At 41.8% G+C, this 17826-nt stretch overlaps 1 protein-coding gene across 5 annotated transcripts in view; it reads left to right on the top strand.

Annotated features, from left to right (window-relative positions):
- Positions 1-17826, top strand: part of MYO1D (myosin ID) — a 256790-nt gene that overhangs the window by 139011 nt on the left and 99953 nt on the right. For all 5 annotated transcript variants that reach the window (XM_014465322.2, XM_023763517.1, XM_023763514.1 and 2 more), the window contains exons 17-19: positions 13609-13832; positions 16033-16177; positions 16705-16809. In XM_014465322.2, the coding sequence (XP_014320808.2) occupies positions 13609-13832; positions 16033-16177; positions 16705-16809 (474 nt within the window). The remainder of the gene's footprint in view (positions 1-13608; positions 13833-16032; positions 16178-16704; positions 16810-17826) is intronic.

Here is a 17826-nt window from a genome sequence, read left to right as displayed (position 1 = left end):
GGGGTTAAGAGGTAGCTGCCTTTCAGGGGACAATATTTAGTTTACCACACTGACACGTAATGGATGTAGCAGTCAGAATTTATCTCTTCCTCGTGCACCTGGGGATTGGCCATTCTTGGCTAACCCCATCCAGGTCAGGGGTTGAATATAAGTTGGCTTCACATGTTGCTAATTTTTTCTAAAGTCGGTGGACCCCTGGGCATGTTCTTCTCATGTTACTAGCAAAAGCCTAAGAGGGCAAGGCCGACCACACAAGCATGTCCCACACTTCTTGGGTCACATGCATTTATTTTTTTTAAGTATATTTTATTGATTTTTTTACAGAGAGGAAGGGAGAGGGATAGAGAGCTAGAAACATAGACCAGCTGCCTCCTGCACACCTCCTACTGGGGATGTGCCCGCAACCAAGGTACATGCCCTTGACCAGAATCGAACCTGGGACCCTTCTGTCCACAAGCCGATGCTCTACCCACTGAGCCAAACCAGTTAGGGCAGGTCACGTGCATTTATATCCTATGGACCAAAGCACATCACATCAAGGGGGTGACCCACGTAGGTCAAGAGAGAAAGCATGAATATTGGCTATAACACTGTACCCTGGCATACGGTTCTCTGTAGATGACAGTAACTTAAAGCTCAGTGAGCAATCTGTGGACTAATTTGGTAGAGGAAGGAAATCCAGAATTTAAAGCAGTTACCTAGTAATAAGATGGTTTTCTATCATTATTATCTGATGAGTAAGTTAAAGGGCTATGTCTATAGTGGTCATACTCTGGTCAAGTAAATACATTCCTGAGTGCCATGATCCTAGGAAACTGGTTTCATGGCTTTTATGTAGGGAATAAACCTTTACAGACATGGAAACTCTGAGACTCTTTGGGGCTGCCTAGCTCCTTTTGCCAAACATGGAGTCCGTGAAGGTATGGAAAAGAAGCAAGGGTTTTCTGCCCCTGTGGGAAAACAGGTCGCCTCTCACGGAGAGAAGTGCACGGGAGCTGCTGAGTTCGAGCCAAAGGTACATTAATTGATGTATCGTATCATGTTTTCTGTGGCCGATGAGTTTGAATGGCTAGTTCAGTTAAGAAATCTACCCAAGAGTTGGTTTCTTGTACAGTAATCAGAATCTGATGTTTGTTCATTTGAGAACCAGTAGACAATATTTGTATATTTGCAAGAATTCCCCAACCTAGTTTCTTCATTTCTTCTTTCTTCTCATTCCAGTAATAGAGGACTTACATCATTTTCACAGGCCCACTGGGAAAAGGAAAAATGCACAGTAGGCTTTATGGGCTCTTTCTTAGTCTCAGTGACTTAGAGAGAGAGAATGCGGAGGCATTATCACGTTTTCCTTGATCACTTGAGAAGATGCAGTGACACTGAGGTGTTGGCTTTTGTCAAAAGGGCAGTAGTTTCGTGAAAAGCCCTGTAGCTGAACAGGAAAGTAGGCACTTACTTTAAGATATCCACATTTTTATAGCTATAACAGGACCGGCTTGTTTAAGGTGAAGATTTTACACTTTTCGAGAAATTCTTTCCATGTAGAAGGAATACTCACTGAAAACCAGACTCTCATGCAGCATGTTACTCATTGGCAACCTGGCAACATGTTTTCAAGGTGATGCTTGTTCCCGCTAGATTGCTCCAGAATTATGAACGTTGGTTTTGAAATTCCGTTGAGACTCGAGAGCTGTGTGGCGGCTGCCGTGTGTTTCTTCTTGAACGTTTTGTAATTTGCTTGGTGCATCTTCACAGTTGTGTAACAGGACAAGCTAGCTGTTTCTTTCAAGTGAGCACTTAAAAACTCTAAGATTCCTGTGCCCCCCTTGCATATAAAGCAGTCTGAAGGGCCTTTTTGCTTTTTTACGGATATTTCGTTTATTCAAGCTGATAAGTGTCCATTCAAAAAAAACGCTGTTTATTGCTAGGCACTCTTTGGAAATAGAGTGATGAGTATAATAGAAATTGTTTTGTCCTCATGGAGCAAACATTCTAGCCGAGTGAGATAAAAGTAAGTCAACAATTACAAATTGTGTCACAGTCATGAAGGAAAGGAGGAGCTGATTGGGGCATTCAGAGGACAAGGGGAATGTATTTTAAGACTGGCTGGTCAGGGAAGACTTCTCTGAGGAGGTGGCCTCAAGCTGAGAGCTAAAGAATGGGAAGGCACGGACTCCAGAACAACTTCAGGGAGAGGAGATTTGCAGAGGGAAATAACCTGAGTAAAGAGGCTGCGGCAGGAAAGGGCTTGGCCACCTGGAAGGCATTGTAAGCAGTGTCACTGCCGTGTCTGTGCTCTGTCCCCTTTTCCGCCCGTGCACTCCCATTTCTTCAAGGTTCCCTGCCGCAGGGTTCATGTCTGCACAAGCGTTCGGCTGGAACTCGGGCTTCGGTTTCCGAGAAGGCCATCGGAGGGCAGCTAGCTGTGGAAGAGTCCCATGAAACATAGATCACACGCTAGTCAAAATGGATGAAAAAGACCCACATGAAGGGTAGATTTTGATGATCCTAAAAGATTTCCAAGTTTCTCCAACAGAAAGCACTGTTTAGGCATCTCATGCTGGCGTTCCGTTGAAAAGCAGTCTGACTTATTCTCTGAATTCAGGAGATGCTTGCTCCGACCTTGCATTTATAATAAATGGTTGATTTATTGTGACTGATATTAAAACCTATAGCATGTACCCTTCTCACTGTAGCTCGTGCCTTTTGCACACGAGTCATTCTGTATGTGCGTGCATGCATATATTACCACCACCACCCCCCCCCCATGGCTTCCCAGTGGCTTTCTGCACCATTGTTTCAGAGGAGGCACCCTTAGAAAGGTTTCCGGCATTAACTCTTCTCACTGCCTGACCAGGTAGGAGCTGACTTAGATTCAGTCCGTTCATGTGAGTTGGATGCAAATAATACATTTCTCCTATCATACCCATTGGCTGTATCTGCTAACTCGGTAGTATTTCAAAAAATACAGTTTTTAGTGGTCATTTCACACATCTTTAAATCTGGATAACCTACTGGAATGAACATACTAGTAATCTGCCCTTCATGGAGTGGTTGTAACATAAAGGCTCTCTCCTACTTGTGATTGAGTCTCCCTCATGCCCCCATGGAGCTTACGTTTTAACAAAACAAATTCATTTGACAGGCACATACTTGATTTTAAAGTAGAGAAGGCCTCTTTCTAAGTATAGCAGCAGCAAAAAAAGAATTCTTAAGTGCAAAGATTGATAGGTGTCCCTGCATAAACATTTAAAACTTCTGTTTCTCAAAAAATAACATTGTATCACAGCATATTCAGTTACTCCCTCACCCCCCCCCCAAAAAAAGGAAAGAAAATGCAATTAAACCGGCATAGAATATAGCAGGGATTTTGTTCATAAAGCAGGAAGCCTACTAGTATTTATTAGTCTTTCTTTTGGATCATCTTCATTCTAAGTGTGGCTCCCCCTGGTGGTTGCACAGTGGCTGCTCAGGATTTCAGCAGCCACATGTTTTTTCTCCTTGTCCCCGGAGTCACTTCTAGAAAGTCCTTGGACATTCTCTCAGAAAAGAGAGAACATTTTCTTTCTCAGAAACTCCTACCAAAACTATTCTCATGTTTCATTGGCCTGAACCAAATAACCATGGCCAGGATTTGGTAAAAGGCAAAATGCTAAGAAATCTTTGTAAATATAATAAAAGGCTAGCTTATTTCATGTAATGAAAAGCCCTTACAAATCATTATATGAAATTATGAATAGACAAAAAAAGAAATGAAGAGAGAACTCACAAAAGAAAATACTCAAATAGCTAGTGAATTTTTGGAAAGTTGTATAACAAAGCAATTTAATCATAGCAACAGTATATCATGCTATCAGTTGAGTTAATTCTTTTTAACTATTCACATGGTAGAGTTTGGAAATGGGTACTTTAAATGTAGCAGTTGAAAACATAAATGGATCGCAACAGCGATTCTGTTTCTAAAACTTTGCCGTAAGTCATTTGTGTGCGGGAATTTATTAACAATGATACTAAAAATACCTCATACTGTGGGGTTGTTTAACTGAATTACATGCATCTATCTTAATACTGTGAGGCCATTCAGAATCACTTTATGGGAGGATATCTGATCCCATGAGAAAATGGGCCTGGTATATCAAATAAAAGCATTGCAAAGCACTTTATAATTATTATCTTTGATTATTATGATCTTTTTTACTTTTTATCTTTATTGTTGAAAGTATTATACATGTCTCCCTTCCTCCCCCCATTGAGCACTTTATGGTTATTATTTGATCTCAGTTTTGTATAAAATATGTATGCAATCATAAAAGAAAAATGGTTACATACATTTTTAAACAATTTCCATATGGCAGTATACCTTAAACAGTATCAAAAGATCATTGACATATTGGAAAAAATATTGAAAACACCAATGACAAAAGGGTGATTTTTTTAATTTATAAAGATCTCATAAAAACCAATAAAAAAGCCAACCCAAAGAAAATGTATTTTTAAAAGTTTACCTAAAAAGAATTATAGATGACTGATAAAAATATAAATTTTTCAAAATAGATTCTAGGGAAGTTAGTTGAAAAATTAATCATATTCCTGTTGACATCCATTTTAAATCTGTTCTGACTTGATTGATATATGACAAAGAAACCTCAATTTTTCAATATTGTGTTATAAAACATTTCTTGGGGAAGAAATAGATTAGGTAGTAGGATATTTTAGATTTACAAGTACAAGGTTATGTTTCTGGTAAAATTGTCAGTAATAAAAATAGTTATAACTATGGGTACAGATATAAAACCTAAACTTTGCTGAGCAAATCTGGCATTTTATCTTATCTGTATTTTCCTGTAAATAGTAGCATTTCTTTCTGTATCATCACAACATTATTCTACCATGACCTACTTATTACTCTGATCACATGTATCACCTATTAGTATGAGAAATCATGTATCCAAACAGCACAGTTGTGGTTTTTCTTTTTGTAATTGAGCTATAACCAGTGATGGTCTTCATAGTTAATCATCTTATGTTCTACTTGTGCTGTGTAAACTTGAACTATAGAATAGGTATCTGACCTTACTTATTTTGCCATTCCTCCATTAATTACAACCTAAGGCAAGAAAATGAAGCATATTTGATGTTTACCCTAAGAAATACAAGGGCCTTTTTCCAGATTATTCCCTTCCCCCAAGATTCAGGGCACATCTTCACTCGGTACCACCATCACAGTGAGCACCCGTAACTGGTGGCATGTTGGGGTTCAGGGATTTGTTGAGGAGCACTGGTCTAAGCCCCCTGCCCACTACCAGAGCCAGGCTGCTAGCAGGAGCTGTGTGTGGTTAGGCGCATTCCTCTGTAGAAGCAGGGTTCCCAGGTCTGAAAAAGGATCATTTCTCAAAGCCAAGCATTTGCCAGCAAAACATATTAATGTGTGACTTAAAGAAACTTACATCAAATGTATTCCCTTCTTTCCCTATGGTGAATTATTAGTAAGAGAAACATATACCAGCACAATACAAATAATACATCAAGGCCCTAGCCAGTTTGGCTCAGTGGATAGAGCGTCTGCCTGTGGACGGAAGGGTCCCAGGTTCTATTCTGGTCAAGGGTATGTACCTTGGTTGCAGGCTCCTCCCCAGCCCGGGCCCTGGTTGGGGCATGTGCAGGAGGCAACCAATTGATGTGTTTCTCTCACATCGATATTTCTCTGTCTTTCCCTCTCTCTTCCACTCTCTTTAAAAGTCAATGGAAAAATATCCTTATGTGAAGATTAAAAGAAAAAAAATGTTTTTGAAACACCTATTTATAATGTATGTCAGGTGTCTAGCACAAGGCCTGGCACACAATAGTGAAATAGTTTTCCCTCTCTTCCCTGAAGGGTAATAACAGTAATCAGAAGTCAGAGATAGGGGTTGTCAGTTTCTTGTGCGCTTTGAATCAAAAAGAACCTTTGAAATAACACTTAAATTTTTGCTCAGTGTCAGTAGCTGTTCTGATAGAATATTCGAGTGGGTGCTCTAATAAATCACCTAGTGTACATCTTTGTTTGCTTCACAGGTAAAAAACCTGAAGCCTGCCTAGGTTGGCCTGATTCCCCACCCCCCGCCCCCGTAGCCCTAGGGGAATGCGGGCCTCTCCCTCCAGGGGAGGACTCTGCACTCCAGCCAGGGAGCTGTCCGCTAAGCGGTGCTGGACTGCCCGCAACAGCCTGGCTTGTGGCGGAGGAATTCAAGCTTCGTTGCACGTTGCACGGAGGTTTGCGTCGATGGGGCGTTTGACCATATCTTACTTTCTAAGACATTAGTTGTAGTTGTTACCCAGCTATCTCATGGACATTTTGGGTTTTCCTGGGACATCATAGGTATTTCCTGTTTTCCTTCGGATTCCCTAGAGAAACCACCCAGACAAGTAGGAATTTGGGAAATTCTTGTAGAATAAGCAAACACTCCAGAGAATGCTTATGCCAAAGTGGCATATTTGGGGATGGCATATCTTGACCCCCTTCAAAATGAATGAGTAGTCTGTGTACAAAGGATTCTACAGTCAAATATGTTTTTAAAATTCTGTTAAACAAAGTTTATTTACATGGAACTTCTCCAAACTTTTCATATGCCAATGTGAATCTCCAAAAAGGAATTGCAGTAAGCATCTTTCCCAAACTCACTAAGAATGGAACCCCTTTTTCAGGGAGCATTTCAAAGGCCCTGTGTCCCAGAATTCATCTGGAACTCTTCAGAAATGAATGTTAGGATGCACCTTTGGCTGGTGCTTTCAAATAACAGTTGTTATCTGAGTTTTTTGAGTGACCTAAGGAAACATTCTAATTAAGATCATTTGTAAGCACCTGCAGCAGAGGTGTGCTGGGTATTTTTTTAAGGAGTGCTGCATGCTTTAGATCAGCGGTTCTCAACCTGGGGGTCGAACGACCCTTTCACAGGGGTCGCCTAAGACCATTGGAAAACACATATTGAATATATAATTACATATTGTTTTTGTGATTCATCACTATGCTTTCATTATGTTCAATTTGTAACAATGAAAATACATCCTGCATATCAGATATTTACATTACGATTCATAACAGTAGCAAAATTACAGTTCTGAAGTAGCAACGAAAATAATTTTATGGTTGGGGGTCACCACAACATGAGGAACTGTATTAAAGGGTCGCGGCATTAGGAAGGTTGAGAACCACTGCTTTAGATGCTAGGCATAAAGGAAGAAAAGTCAGCACATTGGTGACACAAGGTAAAAGCCCGGCCGTCCCTGACCAGATGGTGAGCCACTTCGACATCAGATGGAGGTGGGTCTGGGGCTGACAAGGTGGTACACACCTTCAGACAAATTTGAAACGTCCCCAGACACCTCATTGTATCTGCTCAAATGCCCAGACACTTGACCAGAACCCTGTAGTTCTGGGTCAAGAAGCAACTTTGAGAAAGCCTTAACCTGAGAAATTTTGACGATGAATTATCCGTTGGGTACCTCCTTTTTAAAGAAAACAAACCAAACTATAAAGAAAGCAGCCTCTTCAGTACAGCTCCACTGAGGGTTAGCTTTTGAGCAAGGCTGGCTCCCGAAGGGCCCGTCAGATTGACCTGACCTGTTGACTGGAGTAATTCTAATTTAATTTGTCTTCAAAACAGTTATAATTTGGGTGTTGCTAGGGTTCATGTTAAGCTGGGCTTCTGACTGTAATTGACCAAGAGGTTCAATTGCTTCTTGAAGTTACAGTTACCAAGGGGTTGTCAGATATGGCATCGTCGTAGTAAAGAAATCATTAATGGGCAACAGTTGTATGCACTAAAGAATTGCTAGGCTAATGGATCTGGACAAGGCCACATAGAAAATGTATGAGTCCTACATGAAGGTTCACAGGTTGGCTAACTGGGCAAGTGAGCCTACCAGATCCAGATGAAGCAGCTCAGGGGTGGGCGTTTCTAAATTACATTCCGAGAGGAGCGCGCGCGCGCGCGCACACACACACACACACACACACACACACACAGTTAAGTTCACCAGCAGGGCTTATAAGGATCAAGCTCACATGCACTTCGCTTTTTTGTTGTTGTTATAGTGGGTGCATGTTTTTTTGTCTCTGTCTTTATTTTAATGGTTTTAATTTGTTGATTGACTAAAGATTTGGTCGTTTCATTACTTCTTAATTTTCCCCTAGATCATCTCAAAATGCTATTTCTATCTATAAAACTAAGGAATAGCATGTCAAGAACTATGCTAAGAACCTACCAATTATACCCACTGGATTTTATTTTCTTCTCAGCACATATTAAATGAGGGGTGAGGGGGAAACATGGAGAACTAGAAAAAAGAAGAGCTGGCCTGTGTTTATTTCTGAGACTAAACTGAAGATATGTAATTGACCTACTTCTTCATAGAGTGTAAACTAGAATCCTTCATCTCTTGCAAAGTACATCTCGTTCTTTAATGACTGCCAGATGTGGCTTTGCCGTGCCTGACCACGGAGGAAGTGTGCACCAGGGGAAAGCGTGGCAGGGTTAAGGCGGCACTATGAAACCTCTGGTTAAACATGACAGATGGTATTTACAGCCACTCTCTCTCTCAGAAACCCTCACTGAGCAGGAAGGGGTGAGAACTGGAGAAACCCACAAGGACGGATGGAACCATGGGGAAACAGCAGTAAACAAGAGGCATCTGCCTGGTTTGGGAAGTAAATGGATGTGTGGTTAGTTACTCTCCCAAGCAGGTGGAGAAGCTGAGATCTAGGTGCCTGCAGAGAAGGCAGACGAGAGAGCCAGTTCACCTGGCCACAGGGCTCTGGAGAGACTCAGGAGTGGGAAGGATCTGGTAGGGGTGAGGAGTAGAGCTACAGGTTCATGCCCTGGCCAGCTGGCTCAGTTGGTTAAAAAATTGTCCCATACACCAAAAGGTTGCAGGTTTGATTCCTGGTCAGGGCACATAACTAGGTTGTGGGTTCGATCAGGGGTCAGAGTGTGTATGGAAGGTGACTGATCAATGTTTCTCTCTCACATTGTTGGCTCTCTCTCTCTCTCTCTCTCTCTCTCTCTCTCTCACACACACACACACACACACACACACACACACACACACACAATAAAAAAGGCATATCCTTGGGTGAGGATTTAAAAAAAATAAAACTGCAGGTTCACAAAATTCCTTCCCGCAAATTTCCTGAAATTAACAAAAGTGGAAAAATAACAAATCATGTCATCAACCCTGAAACCAAAAAGAGATCTCAACTTTATACCATAAACTTTGAGAAGTGTCATCCAAAAATAAAAACTTGGACCAATTGAAAGAAGGTGCTAAAAAAAAACAACAATCAATATGTTTGCCAAAGAAAAGACTGGAACATGGTGAAGTACAGGAGGGAATTCTGAGAAGCTTTGCTGCTTTTCAGGGCTCTGGCTTTTAGTATAAAGCTATACCAGAGGGAAGACATAGAACAACCCACACCTTCACTGGGGACCCTTTCTTCCATCAAGAAAACGTCTTCCCTTAGGCAAGAAAAGTCAAGGAAGTTTACCATCTTTCCTGCCTCTGATGCATCAATACATGGGCAAGGAATAGGGGACGCGTCTGCTAGGAATAATTATTACAGCCACAAGAAAAAGCTCCACAAGACATAGCAAATAGAGGTCAGGAGCCTACGCTACCCCCAGGCGGCGGAGCAGACCTCTGATGCTCTCCTTTTATTTGTATCAGGGAAGGAACTCAATGACCCCTGTGCCCCAGCTCTCTGTTCACTCTGCTCGAGCAGCTGAAAGATGGGATGAGGCATATAAATCATGGACATCCCGTCCATGTGATCCATGGAAGAATAAAATCAGATCCAATCGGAAACTATTTGGGGTAGATGGAATGCTGAGAAGGAAAGATTTCAGGTCATATTGACATATGACTAATGCAAACGAATTCTGCATATACCAAAGGAGACAAAAATTCAAATACTCATAACAACCAATGTATATAGGGTTCCAGCTCCCACCAGGCACTATTTGGTGTGCATTGTCTCCTTTAGTCCTCATAATAGCACTACAAGGTAAGCATCGTTATCATCCCCATGTTTACAGATAAGAAAACTAGGTTAGGAGCTTGCCCAGGTTAAACCAGCTGGTAAGAGGGGGGTCAGGACTTGAACACAGGCAGTCTGAGTCCAGGGCCTGTTCTCATCTGCTCTGCTCTTCTCCATCACAAAACACACAACATTGTGGGCACCTGCTTTGTACTCTCAGATTAAAGAGAATAGAAATTCACTGGCCATGCACCCTTTCTTGAAAGCTTCTGGAGGGAGGAAAACCAAGAAAAAGAAACACTTGCGCTCAGGAATCGGGAATCCAACAGGAAGAGTACAGTCGCCTGAAGAGGAATGTGAAAGAGAAAGGTTCGATTGATGGGCTTGACAACTGGAAAAATTGTTGACTATTTGATGGGTCTATTAGAGCATTTGGCATTAACCGTAGGTGTCCTATATAATGAAAGGGTAATATACAAATTGACCCTAACGACGGAATGACCAGTCACTATGATGCACACTGGCCACCAGGGGGCAGACGCTCAACGCAGGAGCTGTCCCCCTGGTGGTCAGTGCACTCCCACAGGGGGAGCTCTGCTCAGCCACAAGCTGGGCTGACAGCTGCGAGTAGAGCAGCGGTGACGGGAGCCTCTCCCACCTCCTCGGCAGCGCTAAGGATGTCTGACTGTGGCTTAGGCCCGCTCCCCAGGGACATCCCCCGAGGGCTCCCAGGTTGTGAGAGGCACAGGCCAGGCTGAGGGACCCCCCTTCCCCAAGTGCATGAAAATTCGTGCACCGGGCCTCTAGTATAGTAAATAAAGCAGACTTTTAAAATAAGACAGCTGTTAACAACAAGTTAAAACAACTTTCCCTGACATAGTAATGAGAGGGAAGTCTTATTATATAGTGGTGAATCAAATTAATATGGAATATGAATATAGTATTTAAATTGTACTATATAACAATAATATAAACACTGTCGACTTTAAATTTTTAAATGTAATTATTATGGGGATGATAAAGGAGAGGTTCGAGTGATGGCAAGAGAGCTACATCACCAACTTCTGTAATTTGGGTATGTCTGAAAGGATCAACCAAGAAATAATAGTGTGCGTGATATTAGTAAATACCAGAAGAAGCGGTTAAAGTTGTTTGTGTGGAATGGGACTTCGAGGTGGGGTTAGGTGGGCAAGGGGAAGAGCTATTGTCTTTTTTCTGTAGCATTTCTGTATTATTTGATTTTTTCAACTAGACTAAACCAAGAATACAGATGACATTTTAAAGGTTGTAAAAAAAAAAAAAAAACACCTATGCCTTAAAAAGCACTTACTTATAAAATGTTTTTTTTCCAAATTGCTAAAGCATCTAACCAAAAACATTTTAATAAGAAGCTCTATAAAACACTTCTTGGAAATTAAATATTTTTTTATATATAGATGTAGCTCCAGGGAGTCTTACTTTCCTTCCTCTTAAAAGAAAGGCAACAACAGTATGAAACTTTAAAAATGTGTTTTCTTTAAGAAATTGAATCACAGACGTCCACCCTGTAATTGTATTCTTTTGGTTTTTCAAGATACTAAAGAAGGAACCTTTATTTTAGTGCCTGGGTGGAGGCGTAACAAAGCCATTTGTGGGATGGATTCGGCTACAGAGCAGGGGGCCCTTTTGACTAAAAAAGGTTTCTGTACCGAGGCCACAGAGTGAGTTTCCATTGCCCCATTGTCTATATATTCTGTTTATATGTGAACTCGAGGTTCCTACCACAGACTGCTCCTCGTCATGTTTTCCTTCCACATCATGGTTTTCCTGGACCTGTTGGTTCCTCTTTGGGGCCCCCTGATGACCTCCTCGCATGGAGCAAGCAAACAGATCTATTGTGCAGCAGGCTGAAAAGGGAGAACATTGCAAACATATGGTGCCAATTTAGGAGTCTGCACCAAGAGACCCAAGATGACTGAATAAAAGAGGCGTTGCATGAGTTTTTCTGAGAGAAACTGGTGGGCACAGTTGGGGATTTAAGAAGAAATAAAAAAAACCCGAAGGAACCTGGGGAACCCATACGGTGGGCTTTGAACTAGAGGTTGCAAATCTTGGTCTTCAGAGGCCAGAGACAGGCAGGGAGATTACACCCCCGGCCTGAGAATTGGGATGGTCACTTAAGAAGCAGCAGTAAGTAACTGGAACATGATGGTGGTGTACACAGGAGTTTATTGTCAAAGAAAGCAGTTAGTCGTTTGAGCTGTTGCAGACTGTGGTAGCAGAAAGGAGAAGAAGGGTTTGTACTGGAAATATTGTGGAAGCAAGACTTGGGGTGGTGGTGGAGAGCATATATAGGGAAAGAGCCATTGATGAAGATTACACCAGCTTTCTCTTTGCTTGAGAGATTGAGAAGTATGGGAACCTAAAAAATATATAAGTATCTCTGCCTGGCTGGTGCGGCTCAGTGGTGAAACATCGACCCATGAACCAGGAGGTCACGGTTCAAGTCCCAGTCAGGGCACATTCTTGGATTGTGGGCTCGATCCCCACTAGGGGGTGTGCAGGAGGCAGCTGATCAGTGACTCTCTCTCATCATTGTTTCTATCCCCGTCTCCCTCTCCCTTCTTCTCTCTGAAATCAATAAAAACATAAATATATATATTTCCGACTTCCCCATGCTTGAATAAAGCTGGCATTGAGCCCTGGCCGGGTAACTCAGTTGGTTAGAGCATCGTCCCCATATGCCAAGGTTGCGGGTTTGGTCTCCAGTCAGGGCACATACGAGAATCAACCAATGAATGCAGAAATAAGTGGGAGAACCAATTGATGTGTGTGTGTGTGTCTATATATATATATATACATCTCTCTCTACCTCCCTCTCTCCCCCGTCTTCTCTCTGTCTAAAAATTAAAAAAAAAGCTGGCATTGAGACATTTATATATTGTCTGATTTCTGAGCACTGAAAAGATTTTATCAACGATTCATATGGTATTGGTCATCTGTTTTATGTTTTTTGTTTTCTAAATATGTTTTTATTGATTTTGGAGAAGAAGGGAGAGGAAGAGAGAAACATCACTGATGAGAGATACTGGTCATCTGTTTTGCCCTTCCTGCAGGAACACATCTAAATCCTAGGGGGTTTACACAGCACCTGGAGAGGGGCTGCGTATAAGTCAGTTTGTAAATGCAGTGTGGCATTGCCCTAGTGGCCAGTGTACATAATCTGTGTAAAGCCAGGCTTCATAAGAGAACTACAGATGTTGATGGCTTTTGGTTTTCTGACTCATCTTGTTTCCTTTCAACATTTATCCAACATTATTTGTAGTTTGGCGTTCTTCTGTTCATGCCCATAAAGTTAAAACAGGACTCTGCTTCAAACTCAGCAGGCACTCCAGTGTAGACAGTGCTGGGATAGACAGCTGGACCAGAATGACGGGCCCGACTCCCCACCGCCACCTGTTGGTGGCTGGCAGAATTGACATGTTTGGCTCTGGTTGATTTGAGTGGCACATGCAAGTTCTCCCGTTGAGTTTATAAGCAGAGGAGCTTCTATGATTTCAAAGTGACCTACTACTCAGGCAGCCAGCAACACTTTTCTTTTTCTTTTCTCTGTCGTGAAGGTGTGGCGGGGCACGCTGGCCCGCATGCGGTACAAGAGGACCAAGGCAGCCCTGACCATCATCAGATACTACCGGCACTACAAGGTGAAGTCCTACATCCACGAGGTGGCCCGGCGCTTCCACGGCGTCAGGACCATGAGAGACCACGGGAAGCACGTGAAGTGGCCAACCCCTCCCAAAGTTCTTCGCCGCTTCGAGGAGGCCCTACAGGCCATTTTTAATAGGTGAGAACTTGCTCGTATGTGCTGCCTCCGTTTATGGCAGCACACTTAATGTGTCATATAAAAATCACAGTTCTTCAACCAGGAGACTGGCTCAGCTATTTGCTGTTCAAATATGTCTCCAATTTTGTAGACTTCGATTTCACAAGGCATCTGTTTCCCTCTCAAAATAGCAGAACTGTCCATTGATTTTTTTTTTCCCTGTAGCCATATAGATAGCAGCATGCTGCCACCCCTGGATCAAGCCATATTGAAGATGTTACTGGCATGCAGACTCTACTTTCTTCTCGTAGCAAAAAATAGCTATTAAAATCACCGCAAATAACTCAAACTAGGATTTCTGTCCATCCTTTCTGCACAGTGGTTGTCTGTCCTGCTTACCTTAAATTCACAAGGAGTTTATAATACATGCCACTGCCCAAGTCCCACCTCCAGAAATACCTGTCTAATGGAGCTGGGGCGTGGGGGCCCAAACAGAAGTCCTTTTTAAAGTTTCCCAGGAGATTTTAAATTACAAGGGAGGAAACAACTGTTTTAGAGCACCAAGTATTTTTTAAATAAACAAGCACCTGTGTAAAATTTGATACCTTTCCATCCAGTCTTCATTTTTTTAAACTGTCCTGAATCTGAGTGTTTAGTTATTTATAACTCCTTGCTCCTGATTGTTTGAGCTTATTTGTTGCCAATGTGCACCAGATACACTTAGCTTTGTCTTAGGTGCAGCTGTCTAGTCCCATAAGCTAAGCTAATGGTCCTCAAATGCGGTCATTTGGTGGCATAATGGTCCACGTGGAACACTGAAGTCATTGAGCGATTGGATGTAAATTGGTGGCAGATGTCAGAAGATAAAAAAGTGCATGGGAAGAAAATTTTATATTACATATCTCATTTGCTTTACAAGAAAAAGAATGACTGCTCATAAAAAGAAAGAAATCAAACAGTGCAGATTTATTGAAAGCAAAAGTACCTAAACTCTCAAGTGTAATGCTATCAATGTTAGTTGTAGTCTTGGCAGTCTTTTTAATGCACGGATAAGTGTTTCTTCATGAATTGTATTCTCTGCAACCTGCATTTTTTACATAATAATCTAAAATGTAATTAAGTGATACATGACTACATGCTCATTTTTTTAAAAGTGAAATAACATAAAAATATATAGGATATAAAGTTGAAATCCTCCACATCTCCTCTTGTCTCTCCCCATTTTATTTCTATTCCCTGAAATAACCACTCATTAACAATTAGTTTATATCCTTCTAAATCTTTGTCCTTGCACTTACAAACACACACATGTAAGAGACAGCATGATGTAATGGTTAGGAACACAAACCTGGAGCCTGGGTTCATATTCTAGCCCTGCCACTGAACAGCTGTGTAACCTTGGGCAAGTTCGTTAACCTCTCTGTGCCTCAGCTTCCTTATCTGTAAAAGGACGGTAACAATAGAACCTGCTCATAGGGTTGTTGAAAGAATTATGAGTAAATACATATGTAAAGCATTTGCTCATTCTATGAGTGCATATGCATCTAGAGTCACATATAATTTTGAATTTTCCCCCTCTTTTACACAAGCGAGATTATAAGTATGGTTATATGACTTGACTTAGAAATAAGTCTTGAAGACCTGTGCATGACAACAAATAAAGATCTGAGTAATATTTTTAATGGATGCAAAGAATTATTGGTTTCGATTATGTTGCTCTGTGGCCTGTACAGTCTTCCTTAGATTTTTGAGGTTTTATGTATGGCCTAGAATTGACTAGTTTTTGTAAAATTTAGTGGCAATATACACTCAGCACCTGCTGTGCCACAGGCTCTGACCTAGGTTCCAGGTATATGGTGACAAACAGCCAAGATGCAAACGACGGTCCCAGGCATCTTAGGGCTTGCAGTCAATGAGCATTTTGAAAAGACTGCGCCTGCTCAGTTTATTGACTTGTTTTCTCTCTCTCTCTCTCTCTCTCTCTCTCTCTCTCTCTCTCTCTCTCTCTCTCTCAATGAATCTTGCTAGTTGTATTAATCTAGTCCAAAGGAAAACTTTTTCTGTAAAGAGCCAGAGAGTGTATATTTTGGAGGCATTTTACTGTTTTTAGGGTAGCATGCAAGCAGTCTGGGTTCATTCTACTTCATGGCAGCTTCTTGTGTTTGAGAATGAATGGTCTTGTGTTTCTGCAGTTGAATACATTGTGTTTATTTACTCGTAGATGGCGAGCATCTCAGCTCATCAAGACCATCCCTGCTTCAGACCTGCCCCAGGTCAGGGCAAAGGTTGCGGCCATGGAGATGCTGAAGGGTCAAAGGGCTGACCTTGGGCTCCAAAGAGCCTGGGAGGGCAACTATCTTGCTTCGGTAAGTGCAGGAGAACTTGGGTTCACTCCTGCTCCCTTAACAAACAAAAAAAAGGAGAAGAATTTTTCTCCAAGAATTTATAGAAAAACTGACACCTTCAGAAACTAAATCCTATGAGCAACACTAAACTAAAAGTTTTATTGTTTCCAAGTGTACAACAGGTGACGTTTCCCCCACGTTAAAAAGGGTGTTCTGTCTCCTATCTGTGTGTATTAGGTACACACTATACCATGGCTTTGACCATTTAAACCTTCCCTTGCATAACTCAGCAACTATTTTTAACTATCACCTTTATATCAGTTATTCCCAAAGCTCTGTTCCACCCCCTCTCAGATCCCTTATTTTAAATTTTTATAGGACTTTTGTTGTTAAAACAGCCCTTTAATAGCTTACCACCTGGGATGGGGAGGTAAAAAGTAAGCGTGTGCAACGTCATGAGCTTAGTAATAAAGCCGTGCCCTAAAAGCTCACTTTTTCATCTGAAATGCTAAGCATCATCATTCGATCACACTTCCTGTCTCTTTCAGAAGCCAGATACACCTCAGACCTCAGGCACTTTCGTCCCCGTCGCCAATGAACTGAAACGGAAGGACAAGTACATGAACGTCCTCTTCTCCTGTCACGTCCGTAAGGTAAGGCGATGCTGAGATAGACCTCCTCGGTAGGAAGAGGCTGCTTCCGATGCAGCGCCCTGAGACACGCCTTCAGTGAAACATAGCAATAGGCGCACCGCTGGCTCTGTCCTCAGGAGGCTGTGCCTGTCCGAGGGAGGCATGGTTGGAAGGGCAGGGGAGACTGCAGTGTCCAAGTCAGGCTATCGGCTTCATAAGGGAAGTGGATATTTTTAGCAACCATTCTTCTTAAAACAGGAGATGGGGGACCTCCTAGAGGTCAAGGATTTGTATTTTACTGAATATCTATCTTTCAAACACATACTAGTCTGCCTATATTTAGTGGTCATTGAGTACTTTTTTATACATGTTTTATTGCTGGGTTTTTTTAAAAAAATTTATTGATTTCAGAGAGGCAGGGAGAGGGATAAAGAGATAGAAACATCAGTGATGACAGAATCATTGATCAGCTGCCTCCTGCACACCCCCTACTGGGGATTGAGCCCACAGCGCAGGCATGTGCTTTGTCCAGGAATCGGACCCGTGACCTCCTTGTTCATAGCTCAATGCTCAACCACTGAGCCACGCCAGGGAGAGGGAGGAAGAACGTAGTTTGGAAAAGTGAGAAGGACATAGTGAGATTCGGAAGGGATGGGGAAAGGTTATGTGCTAGGGATATATTTGCTCATCTGGAGCAGGATGTGTGTGGACTGTTATTTACCTGGAGATGAGAGCAGCTGGGCGAGTGGAACAGGTGGAAGTTGGAATGTGGAAGGCAAGGGACATAGTTGGTTTTTTAAAAACATTTGTTTAGAAAAAGAGAGAGAGGAAATTGAAATAACTATAAAAGAACATTTTGTAAAATTATGCAAATAAAATTATGCAAATAAATTTTAAAATGTTAATTAAGTGGGTGGACTTAAGAAAAACATTACCTAGATTAACCCCAAGAGAGATTTTGATATAAATACACCAATATTCGCAGGAGGAATTAAGAAAATATCAAAGAGTTACCTCACAACAAAGGTTCAGGTTTAG

Source organism: Myotis lucifugus, unplaced genomic scaffold, assembly GCF_000147115.1.
Source record: "Myotis lucifugus unplaced genomic scaffold, Myoluc2.0 scaffold_287, whole genome shotgun sequence".
NCBI lineage: Eukaryota > Metazoa > Chordata > Mammalia > Chiroptera > Vespertilionidae > Myotis > Myotis lucifugus.
Note: the sequence above shows the minus strand (reverse complement) of the source record. Positions and strands in the feature narration are given on the sequence as shown.